The following is a 15,450-nucleotide window of genomic DNA, read 5'->3' as shown; positions in this document are numbered from 1 at the left end:
CCAGGATCCCTGAGAACACTGTGGCAGGAACAAAACACAATAATCCATCTGCCTAGCAACACAGGTTGCCATGAGTACTTCTCCCCATGCTCCATGCTCAGCGGTGGCTCGCCATTGAACACCAAGCCAAGTTCAAGGGCCTGGTACTTATAAAGAAAGCCTGCTTCCTCCAGTGGAGACGTTGGTTTCCATACCCAAGGCACCTGCATTCCCCTACAAGGTGCCAAGCAGTGGTGTGACTTTCACAGGTGAGGAAGGCAGGGCTTTCAGAGCAGGAAGTCTTCATCAGTGGAACCACAGGAGATGAAAGAGATGGCGTTGGCAGCCCCTGAGGAACACAAACTCTGTTTTTCCTTTCTTTGTTTCTTTAGAAAAAGTCCTTCACACCTTTCAATACCATTCCAAAACGTCCCCAGATAAAATACTATTAAATCACTGAATTAACCTACTTAGGAAGAAAAATCCACGACTGGTACTGAATATTTGAATATATGGAAATACTCTTCAATGCTAGCTCAGGCAGTCCTTGAACCAAAAAACATTTGTAGGAGGCTGAGAGAGAATATTCAAGCACCTGCTTTAGGTCACAGTAGGAGAGAAGATACTCAAAGAGATGGACCTTTGATCTGACCTACAAGGCTTGGCTTTGTATTCTTAAAAGTGAGAAGTGCTCATTAATTGTAATTTAATATTTAAGGGTGGCCTTTAATAACATAGTGCTTTAGAAGCTGTGTAAAAGCAGAGATATATGAGAGAAATAGACAAAACCATAGGTCTCAGACTGACATTTGGACAATCGCAATTGAATGAGAATATTGAACACTGGAATTATGTTTGTATTACCAATATCATGAATCTAGCCTTTAAAAAAAGAGCTCTTTTTTGTTGTTGTTGTTGTTATATGATAACATTCAAGTTAAGGATGCAAAGAAAGGCCATAGCTTGAGTTAATAGGCCTAAAGTACATTTTGGAAAGCCATCGGCCACGACACAGCTTTGAGAGGAAGAAGTAAGGTTATACATCTACATGATCATATATGGCACTTAATCAATTGAGATGAGGCACGATTTTTAATACTCAGTAAAATCCTCCTAGTATATGAGTAGTAGAACTACTTTCTTTTAGATCTTCAGTTAAGATGATTTAGACAGGGAAATATTGCTGTACTCACTAGGTTATTAATAATCAAACCCAAAATTAATCTGGGTATAAGAAAACCCATTGATTTAAGCATTTAAAAATTTTCTGTTTTTCTTTTTTTTTTCAGAATGCAAGTTTTCATTTATTAAAAAACAAGTCTAGACCATCTGCTTGTGAAGATAATGTTTTAAGAATTTATGTAGCATTATCATTTTAAATCTACAGTAAGAAAGTAATGGAGAAAATCATAACAAGTCCCAGTAACTTAAATGTGTTTAAGATTTCACTTCACATAAACTACCTGTTTATGCTAACTTAGAATTTAAGTGGGAATATGGTTGAAGTCTGTGGGATTGTAGTTAATTTGATTCACAATTTATTCATCTCCACTGACACAAATAGCACAGGATTAAAGCTAATTTTATAACATAAACTTCATCTCAGTGCTCATTCATCTCAGTGTTTGCCTTTTTTTTATTATTATTATTATTTAAAGGGCTGATTGCATGGCTAGCTTTTTTTTTTTTCCAAGTTTTCCAGGTTCCCAACATTTTCTTTTCCTTAAAAATAAGCTTTAACTTTGCAGAGCTTAAATTCATTTCCATATTTAAATAATGTTAAACCCAATCTAACTAGACATACTGCACAGACTATGTTTTGTAAACTTTACTATATAGACTCACAATTGTAATATGAAAGTCAGTTTGAGTTAAAAATAAACTTTAATGCTGTAAGAGGGGGGAAAAAAAAGAACTAAGACACTTCCAATGAATATTATCTCTACCTTTAGGATAAGAAAGAAATTGAACTCCTATTTGATTCCCTCATGAGGAATAGAGGAGTTTGATGCACTGTGGCCAAAAGATAGATAACTGTATTAATGGAAATCTAATCTGTGCTCAGAGACTTTGCATGCTGGCTGTGAATGTAAAATATTCATAACACAATAGACTGTTATACTGTCAAAAGCTGAAGTTCAGCCAATTTTACCAGGAAGAGTTGACATTTTGCTGTATTCTTCATTCTAGGGAACAGGAAAACGGTTCTTCCACTTTCAGATTTTGTCGTTGTAGCTATTTAGATATATCATAAGTCTAGAATTGGAAAGCATTTGTGTACTGAGCCACTTAGAGACAGTAACTCAAGACGAGAGGAGTAACAAATACATAGGATTGGCCAGGGGCTTTCAGTGGCACTGTGCAAGGACAAGCAGTGGCATCACCTACTTCTGGATTGCCTTGCTTGCCGTGTTCCAGGGCATGGCCATGACAGGATCTGAGCAGGAAACTGATTCAGGTAAAAAATACCCTTTTTTGCTGTTGTGGTAGCTAGGCCAGTGAAGCAGAAGGGGCAGCATAAGACTAGGGCTGAGGGAACTCCTACCTGCCACCAAGTAGCAGCCTGGGATTTTGGACACAATCCTCCATCAGGAAGGTGGAAGGGATTTTTGGGCCACTGCTGGTTTGCTTTCTTCTCACTCAGGTGCATGCCATTCTGAACTGGCTTCAGTCATGCTCCGTTCACGTGGAGGCCCATGAGGAAGCAAAACTGGGGCTTGAAAGGCGAAGCATCATCATTTATTAGACTAGATGACAAAGCTAGGAAAAAAAAGAAAAAAAAAAAAAGTCTGGTTTTAGACATATGAACCCCTTTTCAGCTTTGAAATATATTTTGCACCCCTTGAACAGAATATGGTAGCAATTGCTTTCAAACCAATTTAGCTTTATTATGTTAAAGAATTCAGATGGTTGAAGGAAAAAGTCTACTTGTACCTGCAAGGTGCAGGACATTAGCCTTGTGGGACAGAAAGACAAGCAGTTATCACCCACAAAGGCCTAAGGAGTGGAGAAAACTGTAACATAATAAACTGATTCTACTAGATATGGCAGATAGATGCAGATAAAGAAGATTTAACAGGAAGAGGGACTTAAAGATCCTGATTAAGCAATTTAAATTGTCTTAGGATTGGACATTCAGTACTGCATCACTTAAGCATTTATGGGGTAGAGCAATGAACCACACCAGGGAAATGACAAACAACCTGAAAAATAACCCAGGAAAAACAAATAGACAACAAAATAGTAATGGGTTATTTCACCACGAGATGAGTTCTCACTTGCTGAATAGCCATATAAATAGTTGCACAGAGTAATGCAGGGAGTGACAACTGCTTAAGCCGCTGTTGCTGAATAGACACAGCAATCATTGGTGAGTATGACTGCACTGCAAATGTAAATATTTGCAATATTAGGATAGCTGTGATCAACTACCCTCTCACTTAAGGAAGTTATGACTAAGATTATGCATGACAGTGAAAAGGGACTACTAATATATATACATCTTAACTGCAAGTTCAGCTGCTAACTGAACTTTACAAAGTGGAAATACAAGTTTAATAACCCGTCTTAAACTGAGGATCAGTAAATGGTAGATTGGTTATCTTGTCAAGTTTTATGTCATTAGCACCATTATTTACCATCAGGAATAGGATAACTGCAAATACACCTAACAGTGGTATCACTTACAGTGTCAGACAGTTATTTGCTCTGAATTGCTTACTGAAGTGTATGATTTAATCAGAACATGTATTTTCTCTGTTTTATACATACTTCATGATACAGCAGCATTAATTGGCGTTGCTGTATACTTCATCGCCACCTTGAGAGGTACAGTTACTGTCAGCTTAGATTAGCTCAGCCAAGCGCAGAGTCTCAGAGGGAAGGTAGTTCTTTAAACCACAGGGACTGGAAGCCCAAAGACCAAACTCGCTGTAGTGATTTGAGGCAACACTTGGTGCCCTTACCTTCCTCTGCCAGCTGCCATCTCCCCCTCTGTAACAGCAGAACCAGATAGCAACGGGTGTGGATGCCCCGCGTGCATCTCCTTCTGCCTCCTTTCACCTCACCCTGGCTGTTCAGCACAGCACAGCACATTTGATCCTTTAAATTTATAAACTAAGCTGTGACCCAGGGAATGATCACACATCTTGTTTTGTCACTTCTCAAGTGCTGCAGCTGCTGGGACAAGGTCTTGAACTACTGTAGCTGCACTAGACAGAACCTGTCAGTTAAATTATTAAGTGAAGTTTCTCTGTTAGCAGACCTCAGCTGTGACCCTGGATAAGTCTTTTAACACACATTTTTCTAACACTAACACATGTAAGTGATTTTTCACCTCTAATTAGTTACAGGATTAAGACCAAAGCTCCAAAAGATTGTAATTTCTTACCTGAAAAGTGATATCATATATTTCAATTGCATGTAGGCTGAGTAAGTAGTGTTAGTGTTGTATATTTTATAATATCTTTAAGATAGCATTCGTGCCTCTCTCTCTACCCTCTTTGCAAGTAGTGTGTCTCTTTAGATATACTGTGGAACATACGGGATATGTTGAAGGTACATGATCGAAGAGAGAACTAAAATTCAGTATTAAAGAGGTGAGGCTGAGGTTAGTTTGTAGCCACAGAAATAAGTAAAAGTAGAGCACACAGCAAGAAGGGAGGCGTGTGGGAGGAATGTGGGATCTAGGGCAGATGGCATACCCAAGTGCCAAGCCTTTTGAAAAGGATCTCATTTTGTGTCCTCTGTGCCTCTGTAAAGATCCAGAGATGATCCTGAAAGCAGACACACCCCTGGCGCCCGCCCTGTGGCGACACCACCACTTCTCCATTTGCCCACAGTGCAATGTTTGCACGCTGCTTCAGACTGCACAAAGACGTAGACAAGGCCGTGACGGCCAGGTCACAAGACACTAATGGGCCATCGTGTTGATCTCTAACCTGGCACCAGCAAGTTTAACAAGGTCAAACAGCAAGGTGGTGCAGTAACATGTCCTCCCTTTTGACTGACGGTCAAAAAAACACAGCCTTGGTCTCACTAGGAAGCCAGCATAGCTAGGCAGCTGATCTGTGAAACTTTCCAAAATGGCTACCAGAAATCTGACAGGATGCTCACAAACTGATCCCGTAGCCATGGAGATCCACAATTCTTCTGATCTAAAATTTTAGAAGCCTGAGTCTCTTGTTCTCCTAAACAATCCTAGCAGACAAAATCTTCAGCACATTTTCAAAAGTCCAGTTTCCAGAGGTGACTGAAGGGACCTCCTCAAGTAAATATTACAGTCCCAGGCAGGGCTATGAGAGGTGTTCTGTCTTTGTAGGATTACTTCGCTTCAGCTGTAGAAGGAAGGAGACGCTTTTTAGGGCTCTGTTTTTAACACTTTCCGACTTATATTCATTGCCATAAAATATGAATGCATAAAGTTATCAGCCTAGAGCTATTGGCTTCCCTATAGATTTGAGAAACGAGAAACACAGAGAATCTATGATTCCAGGCTTTGGAATAACTAAATACCCATCTCTTTTTTTCAGGAATTACGAAGGGGAAAATAAAAAAAAAAAAAAGGCAGCTCCATAAATTCACAGATCACTCAAAGCTCCAGGCCTGGCATTTAGATCTGCATAAGACATGGTTGGTTATGAAAAAGCCACTGCCATCAGCAGCAACCCAATGGCTCTTGATTTTGGGAAGATGGCTTCTTTGAACATTTTAAAGAATTCTTTTGTCCATCCTCCCAACAACATCCTTCAATAATCTGGTGGATTGCAGCACATAAGGGTTGATTTTATTTTAAGCATAAGGTTTCACAGATGAACCTGGCTTGTAAGACTGCTTTTTGTCAACTCAGTGATCGCAAATAATTGCATGGAATTAATCACTTCTATTGTCACTTGGAAATCAAGAATAAAAGTGCTAATATCTGGAAGCTGGAGAGAGAGCATATGCATTATCTATTAAGAAAGACAGATAATATGTACTGGGAAGAGAAAAGATCTGTGAGGTAAGTGTTAGAAGAATTAGAATGAAACCTAAATGAGAGGATTTCAAAATAGAACAAAACAAAGAACAGAAGTGAGAAAATAGTCAAATTCTTGAAAACAGAAAGCAGAAGCATCAGAAAACAAAAGGATGAAAGAAAAACTGAATACAGATAATCAGATAGAAAAGTTGTATTTGTTAGCATGATATAAAAGGAGCTTTCGGGAAAAAAAAAAAAAGTGATCCAAAATGTCAGCAGACCTAAATGGCTAATCAAAAAATCCCAGTCTTGAGGCAGATACTCATACTCAAATCCCAGCCATGAAGCATATATATGTATGCTTAGCTTTACCTCACACAAGTAACACCAGTGAGTTCAGCAGTAAGCTAGCTCCACCAGTGTAAATCACACTTCTCCCTCTTTCCACCCCCAGTTTCAGCAAATGCAGCCACAGTAAAGACTAGAGAAAAAAAAAAAAAAAAAAAAAAAAAAAAAAAAAAAAAAGAAGACAGAACTCAAATGCAATTTCCAATTCAGATAAAACATCAGACTGTTAAAAACACTGAAAGAAAATACTTTTCCTTTATATTTCAAATGTGGTTCCAAATGTACCTGAAAGGTAGAATGGGGGAAGCTAATATACTGTTATCCAGTTTTAAATGTTTTTATTTTAAAATGTAGGCTGTTAGTATTTTAAGACATCTTGGTGCCCTGCAACAAGCAACCTAATTGCGAACTGAAATACTGTGTTCTGCAAAATTATTTTTCTTAAGGACTTCTCTGATTTTTGTTATTTTCTAGAATAACTAAATCTCTTAAGAGATTCTAGAAGTAGTGGTAATAAATCAGTTTATTAAACCTGACCAAAGAAGCAAAGTGAATTTTATGTTTCAACACAACTGATTAAAATCCAGAATACACTCTGGAAGAGCACGTTGTTTACCACTGGTATTTATTCAGTGGTTTTTTGGACTTTTTTTCATTCGGATGTGCTCTGGACGTTACCCAAGCATGAGGCTGCCAACAGTGGGTTCAGCCAGGCTCCTCACTGCTCCGCCACCCCTCCTGCTTCAGCCCGTGCAGGGTGGGCTGCCTCACCACCTGGGCTTCATGCGCTTCCTTCCCACCCTCAGCCTGCAAGCCAGAGCCTCCCTGTAAAGGCACAGCCCTCCTCCCTCCCCACCTACCCAACCAATTCTCTCCTGTCGTGCCTCAGACTTTCTCTAACCTTGGCTCAGAGGTGGCTTTGGGCTCCCAGGCGCCTGGCAGACCAGGCCCAATGTGCCTCCTGCTGTGGGTGATGAGCTTACACCAGTCCTTTGCCCCTGAAGGGTTTCAGCAAGCTGTCTTGCACAGGGAAGTGCTCTGTCCCCAGCTGCACCAGCACAAGTTTCCATTGTGGTGCCCATCACATCGGCTCCCAGTTCCCACCCAGAGGACTCTGTGTAGGTGGATGTGTAGGGGAGGAGGAAGGCATGGCAGAAGGAGGAGTATCTTCAGTGTTACACAGGTCTCACCTCTGTGTATCCAAGTGGGCTTCTGTGGATGTTACAGCAAAAAAGGTGAAAAGGGAATGAGGACCCATGTCCATTCACTTCACTCTCTGGCTGTCAGTTTGGGATTTATCTGGGGTAGGGCTCTCCAAAGCAGCCCGTGCTCACTTGGAAGTGGGCTGAGATCTTCACCTCATTGCAAGGGGGCTGCCACACACTGCGATCCACTGCAAGTACACAACAGGTGCAAGGCAGGCATCTCAACATCCCAGCAAAGTGGAATTCTATACAAGTGTGATAAACCTAACGTATTTGGAGTATACAAAACTACTTAAAATACAAATGGGGGAGGGAATATAGAGTAAGTTATAAACTAGGAGGGAAGAAATACATAATAAAAAAAAAAAAAAGGAAATGTGAAAGAACAAAAGGAAATGTTACCAGAAACATCTCCTGGTAATAAAAGTTATTCAAATAAACAATAGACCAAATTCCCTACATCTGGTTTCTGATTTATTGCTGGTTGCTAAAGCATAGCATTAAGCGCAAACTCTGGTATTGTCCAGCCTATGAACTTGAACTAGGATTGCTAGATCTAGTTACTATGGAGTTAAAAAAACCTGTTGGCTTTTTAGATGAGTCCAGATTCTCCCTACCATGAGAGAGAAGAAACAGAGGATAAAGGAAAAAAAGTTGGCTTTAAGCATTCATTTAAAGATTTGCCATCTGAACACTGGGCATTTGTATCATTTAAAGCTGATCAGTTATAACATTAATTATTTTCTCCTGTATAAGCTTCAAGTCTTTAGTGTTTTGTTTTGGCTTGTAACTTTTAATTGCCTTTTATGCGCCAGTGCATTAGAATTTCAGAGTGCTGTCCATAGCTAGAGTATTTGAGCCTTTTCGATGTGAAATACATTGGCAATAAAAAAATAATCTTCTGGATTCTTTGTGGGCATTCAGATACAGCTCTGTTTTGAAAGTGCAAGAGCTATACTTGGAGCATACGTGTCTTTTTCTTGCCTTTTTAACTATACTTTTAGTTTTAAGTTTTTGAGTTTGTAAATGTTATGATAGACAAGCAGGGTATTGTCACTTAGCAACAAGCTCTTATTTTATTACAGAAACACTGTCCTACATATGACAATAGGATTGCTAAGGCAGTTCCTTGTTATGACCAGCATGCTGTGCTCACCTCGCTTCTTATTTATTTGGTTTTATTTGTTTTAATGCTTCCTGTTGGTGATCTCTTACTTTGCTAGTAAGCGGAGAGGGAAGGCACAGGAGAAACAAGAGCAGATGCCTTATCTCATAGAGGAATTGCCAGGCGGTTCTTTTTTCTTTTGCATGAAAAGAGCTCATAAAATCCAGAATCTCATTTAGGCCCTGACCCCGTAATGAACTCAGCAGAGTCACGGGGCCCCGGGACATAGGAAAAGCCCTAAGATAAAGAGCCTCGGATTGTAAATACCGATAATCAGGGTGCTGCATGAAACACATAGGCCTGATGTTATTTTAAAAACTGCTTTGTTTTATGATTGGTATCAGAAAAAAAAATAACTGGAGAGTTTAGGAGCTCATTAACTATGGGATTATCAACTTCACAGGACAAAGCTGCAGGAAAACTCTTTATGGCACCCTTCTCCCTGGCCCGCAGGGTGCTGTTTCTTTAAAGCAGCATGAGCTGATGGGAACCTGTGGGTTATAACACCTGCTGGAAGGGCTGCCTGCCTTCTGGCAGTGCGCTCCTAGGAGTGGCCCTAGACTATGGATGTGGAGCACCAAGGTTAAGTGACAGTGCTTTTGTTCTGGCGGGGCTGCGGCGATGTACGAGTGCTCTTTGGTCTGGCAGAGGTAGTAGGGGGCTTGCTGCGGCTTCGGATGCTTTCCTAGGAAATTACCTGTAGCCATTTGGTAGCAGGCACTTCTGTTGCTTTGATGGAAAGAGTTTCTGTTGCTGCTAGTCTGTCATGTGAAATAATGCTGGTTTTCCTCCTCCTAAAAATAAAGATAGACAGAGCAGGTTTGCTCCAGCAGAGTAGGTTAAAGAACAGTCTATGAAAAGTTGTCCTGATACAAAATGACTTTCTTTCCAAGTAGCATTCTTCAATGAGGTAAACTTAATTGGATAGAGAGTAATTTCCTTTTTTTTTTTTTTTAAAACAAAAAACAAAAACAAAAAACAAAACAAAACAAAAAAAAAAAAACCACAACTCTCATTTCTTTATCCTTTTTGACTTAAAGATGATATAGTATATAAATTCTTAAAATTACATGCCATTAATGGTTGTGCTTTGCTTGCTCATACATAGTTAGGTATTTCTGTAGCTTCCTGAGCCAATGTATGCATGATTGGAGGAGAGAGGGCAGAAAAAACAAGTCTCTGTTTTCTTTTTTTCAGCAGTTATGCTGAGTATTTTTCCTATTCTTTTGTGCTGGCTTATTCTGGGCCTTAATGGAGATGTAGCTAGGTTTTAGGATGCTGCTTCCAAAGGTAAGAGTGAAAAGATGTGAGACCAAGACTGTGAGGGGGAAGCAATTTTGTACTTTCCATGTGTTTTTCTGATGCTTTTTACCTCAGCAGACCTTACCATTTTGTAGCACCAGCCTTGTGGGACTGTCAGAGAAGTGCCTGGACAGGGAAAACATGACATCTAGCTATTCTTTTCACTTTATTTTGTTTTTGCCTTCCCCACCCCAAATGTACTGGATATGTTTCCTATATAGGAATCAGTCCTGGGGAGAACTTGGAGGGACTGCCTCTAACATTATGTATGCCTTCTGAGGCTGTGGCACTTAAAGGAAAAAAACCAACAGCTTCAGGAAGAATAAAATCAAGCTTCCTGTTGTTGGGATATGTAAATCAATGAATGTGCAGTGCTTCAGCCCTGTGGCAAGCCCACACTACAAAAACGGCCATCTTGAAAGCATGCTAGCAGGGGATAGTGAATATTCAAAATTAGCTTGCTTACTCAGAATTGCCTATTGCAGATTTAATGTATGGGGTTGGACCATGGTAGTAACTTTTGTTAGAGTACAGTATTTTTTAATCTGTAGGGTTTTCATGTTGGTTTGTTTAGCAAGAACTTACCCAATCTGTGAAAAGAATTTTTTTGAACTGGGGCTGAGGGGAAATAGGGTGGATGGCCTAATACCTCATGGTGCTCTGGTGCCACTGTTTCCTTTTTTTTTAATTTTATTTTTGTCCAAAGCATCAGAAGATGGGAAAAAGAAATGTGTATTCAAAGAGTGAAATGATGATAGAAGTGTAGAATGCAGTGTGTGTACTGTAGAGCAGGCAAAACGTAAGGGAGGGATGGAGGAAGGGAAGAAAAACCCAAGAAGATAGTCACTGGGACATTAAATGTGGCTTTTTTCCTGTTTAAAACATAAATATTAAAAGGTTGATCAAAGAAGTTGCATTAGGCAAGAGCTGGTCTGTTGGCTGCCAGTTGAATTGCCCCACTTAGTTTGTGCCTGTGAGATCCTGTAGTTCTATGTAAATGTATTGACCGTGTATTTCTTCAGGTACACTGGAGCTGGCACTAAAGCCTGCTTTGGATTGTCTTAATAGTCCCTTAGAGAAAATTTTTGTTACTCTTTTGAAAGAGTTGTTTCACACACTCAGGAAAACATTTGGAAGTTGGTTCACAATGCTACCTCCTCTTTCACAGTCTGCCCTCTATTCAGAGGGGTTTAGTTAATATAACTTTCCCAAGTTCATAGCCCTGCTCTAGTGTATGTCTATATATGGAGGTATCTGATCTTTCTGAGCTGAGTACTTGATGAATTAGATTGTATGTAACACCTGGTATTGCTGTGACCAGTAAGCTTCCAAATGACCCAGAATAAAGCCAAAATGATTCCTGTTCTTGATGTTGGAGGATACAGCCTTTTCTCCAAGGCCAGGCTTAGAAGCTGTGTGAGCATCTGAATGCTCTGAACTGAGAAACAATTGGTCAGACTCCTGGTGTTTTGTTGTTTTCTCTCTTTTTAACCAAGTGAAACTACTTCTTGAAAACGGGCAAAGGGGGATTCTTGTCTCTACAGGGTCACTGGGTTCTTGAACTTTGAAGGGTGACAGACATGGGCTTGGGTTAATTTGAGTGATGAAAATGCAGCTGCTTTAGTCATTGTGAAGTGTTCCTGCTGACACTGAAGGGGAGGGAGTGCTTCCTTGTTATTTGTCACAAACGTACCCTTATTCCTTGTTTCACATCACTACTTCTCTTCCATTTTCAACCTTTTTTGCTTCTTGATAATCCCTGCTTTAGGGGATGAGTGTGGAAAGCTAGCATATGTGGAAGGACTGTTGAGGGACTGAGGGTCAACTGGTGGTCCCAATGCAACTTTGACACCCTTTGTGCTGCTTGGTGGGATTGCTGAAGCATTACATCAACAAACCCTCATCTAAATGTAGTGTGGGAAAAACAAAATAATATCAGTGTCTTAAAAAGGAGCTGTATATTGAATATAACGCACAGCCACCTGGAGGCCCAAAGGGTACGATGATAGGAAAGGAAGCACTGCGCAGAACTGTAATAGGAGAAAGGTGCTACCAAGGAGTAACTGGCTAACCAAGCCAGTGCCAGAAGCCTGGAGTTTAGTCCCCTGAACACTGTCAGCTCTGCTTGTAATCGGGCACTAAATATCCTTAGGGCTGAGATAAGGATCTAGTTCTCGTACAGTTAATAGTCCTTATTATGGCAAATGGCCTTCTTGTTTCTGAGATGAATTGGACCTCATTGGGTATTAAAATATCATGAAGAGATTATAGATAGCACAAGGCGAGATTGGTCTAGTTCTGCAGCCTGATTCTGATGGTGAGCAGTAGTGTATGTCACAGGAAGGGGAGAACAGTGCAAGCACCCAGTGATGCCAGTCCAAAGCAGACTCCCAGCCTACTGGTAGTCTCAATCTATTGGCTCTATTTATATAGATACGTAAGTTGTTTTTGGCTGACAAATCATCAGAACTGATTCTTTGTCATGCAACCTTGCTTGTGACAAATTAGTACTTAAAAAATGTCTGAAAAGTTCTGACTGGCTTTAATAATGATTAATGAGGATTTCATGAGGAGAGATGAAAAGAGAGAAAGAAAAAGACTTGCTCCACATGCTCCCTGCTATCATAAAAGGCAGCAGAGTATTGCAAGAATATTCTCTTTAAAAGTAATGGTGTGTTGAATGTCGAACTCTGAAGGCGGTGTTAATTGAGGGTAGATGGGTTGAGGACGTGGAGAAAAGACCATGAGCGTATTGTAATGGTCAGAAGTAGGGTAAGGCATGAAAAGGACAGGCAAGGCCATAAGAGAGCAAAACTAGGCAAAGAAAAACATCTGGGTCCTCCTGCAATACTGAAGGCCAAAGAAAAGGCAATTTTAATGGAAGAATATTTGTGTTTGTCACCATTAACGTTACGTTTTTCATGTGGCCATCATCATGCAGGTAATATCTTTGCAAGTTACAGCTGAAGTGTTTTCCTCTAGAACTTTCTTGTTTCAGAAGTTTGCATTACCAAATGCTGTTTTTTTTTTTTTTTGATATGGCTGGTATCTGCATGATACAAGAAATGCTGGGTTAAAGGATTTACCCTCTGAAATGAGTGTACAACAATGAGGAGATCATACCCTCTTAACTTTTTTCTTCCTTTAGAGTATGAATAGGGAAGATATGAACTCCTGAAACATAGGACTCAAAGAGGGCAAGTGAGATATCTTACAGAAATGTTCCCAGAGACAAATGTGTAAGAAATATATTTAATTTAAAGAGCAAAAAGCCTTAATTTTCATTTTACACAAAGAAGCAGTTATAATATTACTCATCCATTTCAGTTTTGTATTTATTTTATGTACTTTATGTACTTAGCTTTATAAGAAGCGTTGTTCTTAGAACAATTAAATCACCTGGCGTCTGAAAAATGAACTGAGATTTCTCACTTTTATAATAATGGATAGCAACATACTGTAGTCAGAAAGCATGCTCCTGCTACACTTATGAATATCTGTTTGATAGCGTGTGGTTAGATAGTACCTTTACTACTATGGTGTGAATTAATCTTCTTAAAAAAAAAGTTTGGCTGCCCTTGTGGTTTAATAAAGAAAGAGCTTTTAACATCTTCAAAAACAACAATAAAATCACTACTTTTCAGGCTGGTAGCGCTACATTTCTGGGGGTAAAAAATATTATTCTTAGTTTATGTACTTGAACCTTCATATAGAGGCCTGAATGCTTTAGGGTAAGTAAGCTCGCTCTCAATGTGCCTCAAAGCTGTTAGCTGTTTTGTTTCTCCATGGTAACGGGAGTATAAAGCAGTATGAGTGTGTTCCTGAAGTAGGCAGACATGACATTGGTTAGGAATGGGATTACATGTGAGGATTCCAGCTCTAAAATGAGTCTGATTGAGGCCATTTTTTCCAACAGAGGTGCTGTGAATGTGTGCAAATGTGCTAATTTCAGGCATGATTCAGGGATCCAAAACTGGTTTAAAATAATCTACCCCCCCCCAGAAAGTTTGCTATGGTGAGGGGGATTATCAGCTTAGTTCAACGAAGCTCTTCAAGAAACATGGCTCAACATGTGATCCGTGCCAGATCAAGGTTTCAATGTAGGGCTCAGAGATTCAGATAAAATGTCATAAAGACTTTGCGTTGTATGTTCTGTGTAAAATTTTTACATCTATAAAACAAACATAGAGGTTGGACAGGCAGATGGCATCTAAATTAATGCAGTTTTGGATAAGCTTTGGCTATAAGTCGTCTTGCAATATTAACGAGATAAAACCTGGTTATGTTCCCACCTTGGCAGAACAGCAGTATCAATAGTACCTCAGCAGATTGGTTTAGATCACTCTTTTGTGCAGAAAGGTAAATGACTTGTATCTGTGCGGCTAGACTGACCTTTTTGTGGTACTCGTGCACTCTTATCCTTTTCTTTCTTTACTTAGATGACTCTGACCTAGTAGATTGAGATAAAATCACCAGCTTGCATTCATACTAAGGGAAAATTTCATAATCTGGACATACTGCATGAGGGAACTCTTCCTGTCTCTGTTCCAGCGAGACCCTGTGTAGTGATGGGTTGAGCTAACCTCGCAAAGTGAGTCAGGTTTCCTCCAAAGGCATCCAGCCTGACTGAAGACAGAGCAGTGTGTGTGTGTGTGTAAAAGAGCACTTACCTTTAAACAGAGACTTCCTCGTCTCTCCTCCCTTCCGCTGGCTGCAGGTAAATGTAATTTGTTCTAGTTCAGAAGGGCACGTGACCTGTTGCTATACAAGGCAACTCCACACCTTCAGTAGGACTTTATACTTATCTGTTTGTTGCTTGGCCTGTTTTTTGTGTTTTTGTTTTTTTTTTAAACTTGTGTGAGTGAAAATCAGCTTTTTGTTCAGGTTCCCTAAAGAAGCAGAATTGTCTCTCAGTGGTGCCTTTCTGCTCATCTCCAGTGCTCTGTAGTGTTTCTTTTCGAGTAACTTTTGGCGAAAGTGTAAAAATTCAACCGCCGAACAACTTCGGTTGGGCCCAGAAGGCCCAAAGCGGAGGGAAAGACGGGAAAAGCCGAGCAGTTTGGCTGCGGTCGGCTCTCTGATCAGCGCTGCGCTGCCTGGTGCTTCCCGTGTGGCGGCGAGTTAGCGCGCTGGAAATACCTTTGTTAGCCGCGTGGCTTGCAGGGCAGCTCGGTCTAGCTAGGCTCAGATCCGTGCGTGCCTCCTGCTGCCGCCCTTATGCAACCGCCTGAACGAGCGCCGCTCCCCGCTTTAACCGGGCTGGGGCGGGGGGGAGGGAGGGGGCCAACATGGCGCGGCTGCGCGCGGGCGGGTAATTACGGTAGGGGCGCGCGCGCGGGCGGCCGTTACGGTAGGGGGGTAGGGGGAGGGGAGGGGAGGGGAGGGAGGGCCGACGTGCGCGGGGGCGGGGCGGGCAGTGCTGCGTGCTCGGCCCCGCGAGGCGCGTCTCCCTCGCGAGCTCGGTGAAAGGATTTGGCGCCAGGCGGGTCCGC

General features: G+C 40.9%; 1 protein-coding gene across 1 annotated transcript in view; it reads right to left on the bottom strand.

Moving 5' to 3' along the window:
- The window catches only part of DRC8 (dynein regulatory complex subunit 8), a 51,718-nt gene extending 36,445 nt beyond the window's left edge, over window positions 1-15,273 (bottom strand). The window contains exon 1 of the mRNA XM_084512193.1: window positions 9,354-15,273. Coding sequence (XP_084368319.1) covers window positions 9,354-9,363 — 10 coding nt within the window. The 5' untranslated portion in view covers window positions 9,364-15,273. The remainder of the gene's footprint in view (window positions 1-9,353) is intronic.
- Between the last annotated feature and the right edge of the window lie 177 nt (window positions 15,274-15,450).

The sequence above is a fragment of the Aythya ferina genome (genome assembly GCF_964211825.1).
Source record: "Aythya ferina genome assembly, chromosome: 3".
Lineage (NCBI taxonomy): Eukaryota > Metazoa > Chordata > Aves > Anseriformes > Anatidae > Aythya > Aythya ferina.
This window is presented reverse-complemented; position numbering and strand designations above follow the sequence as displayed.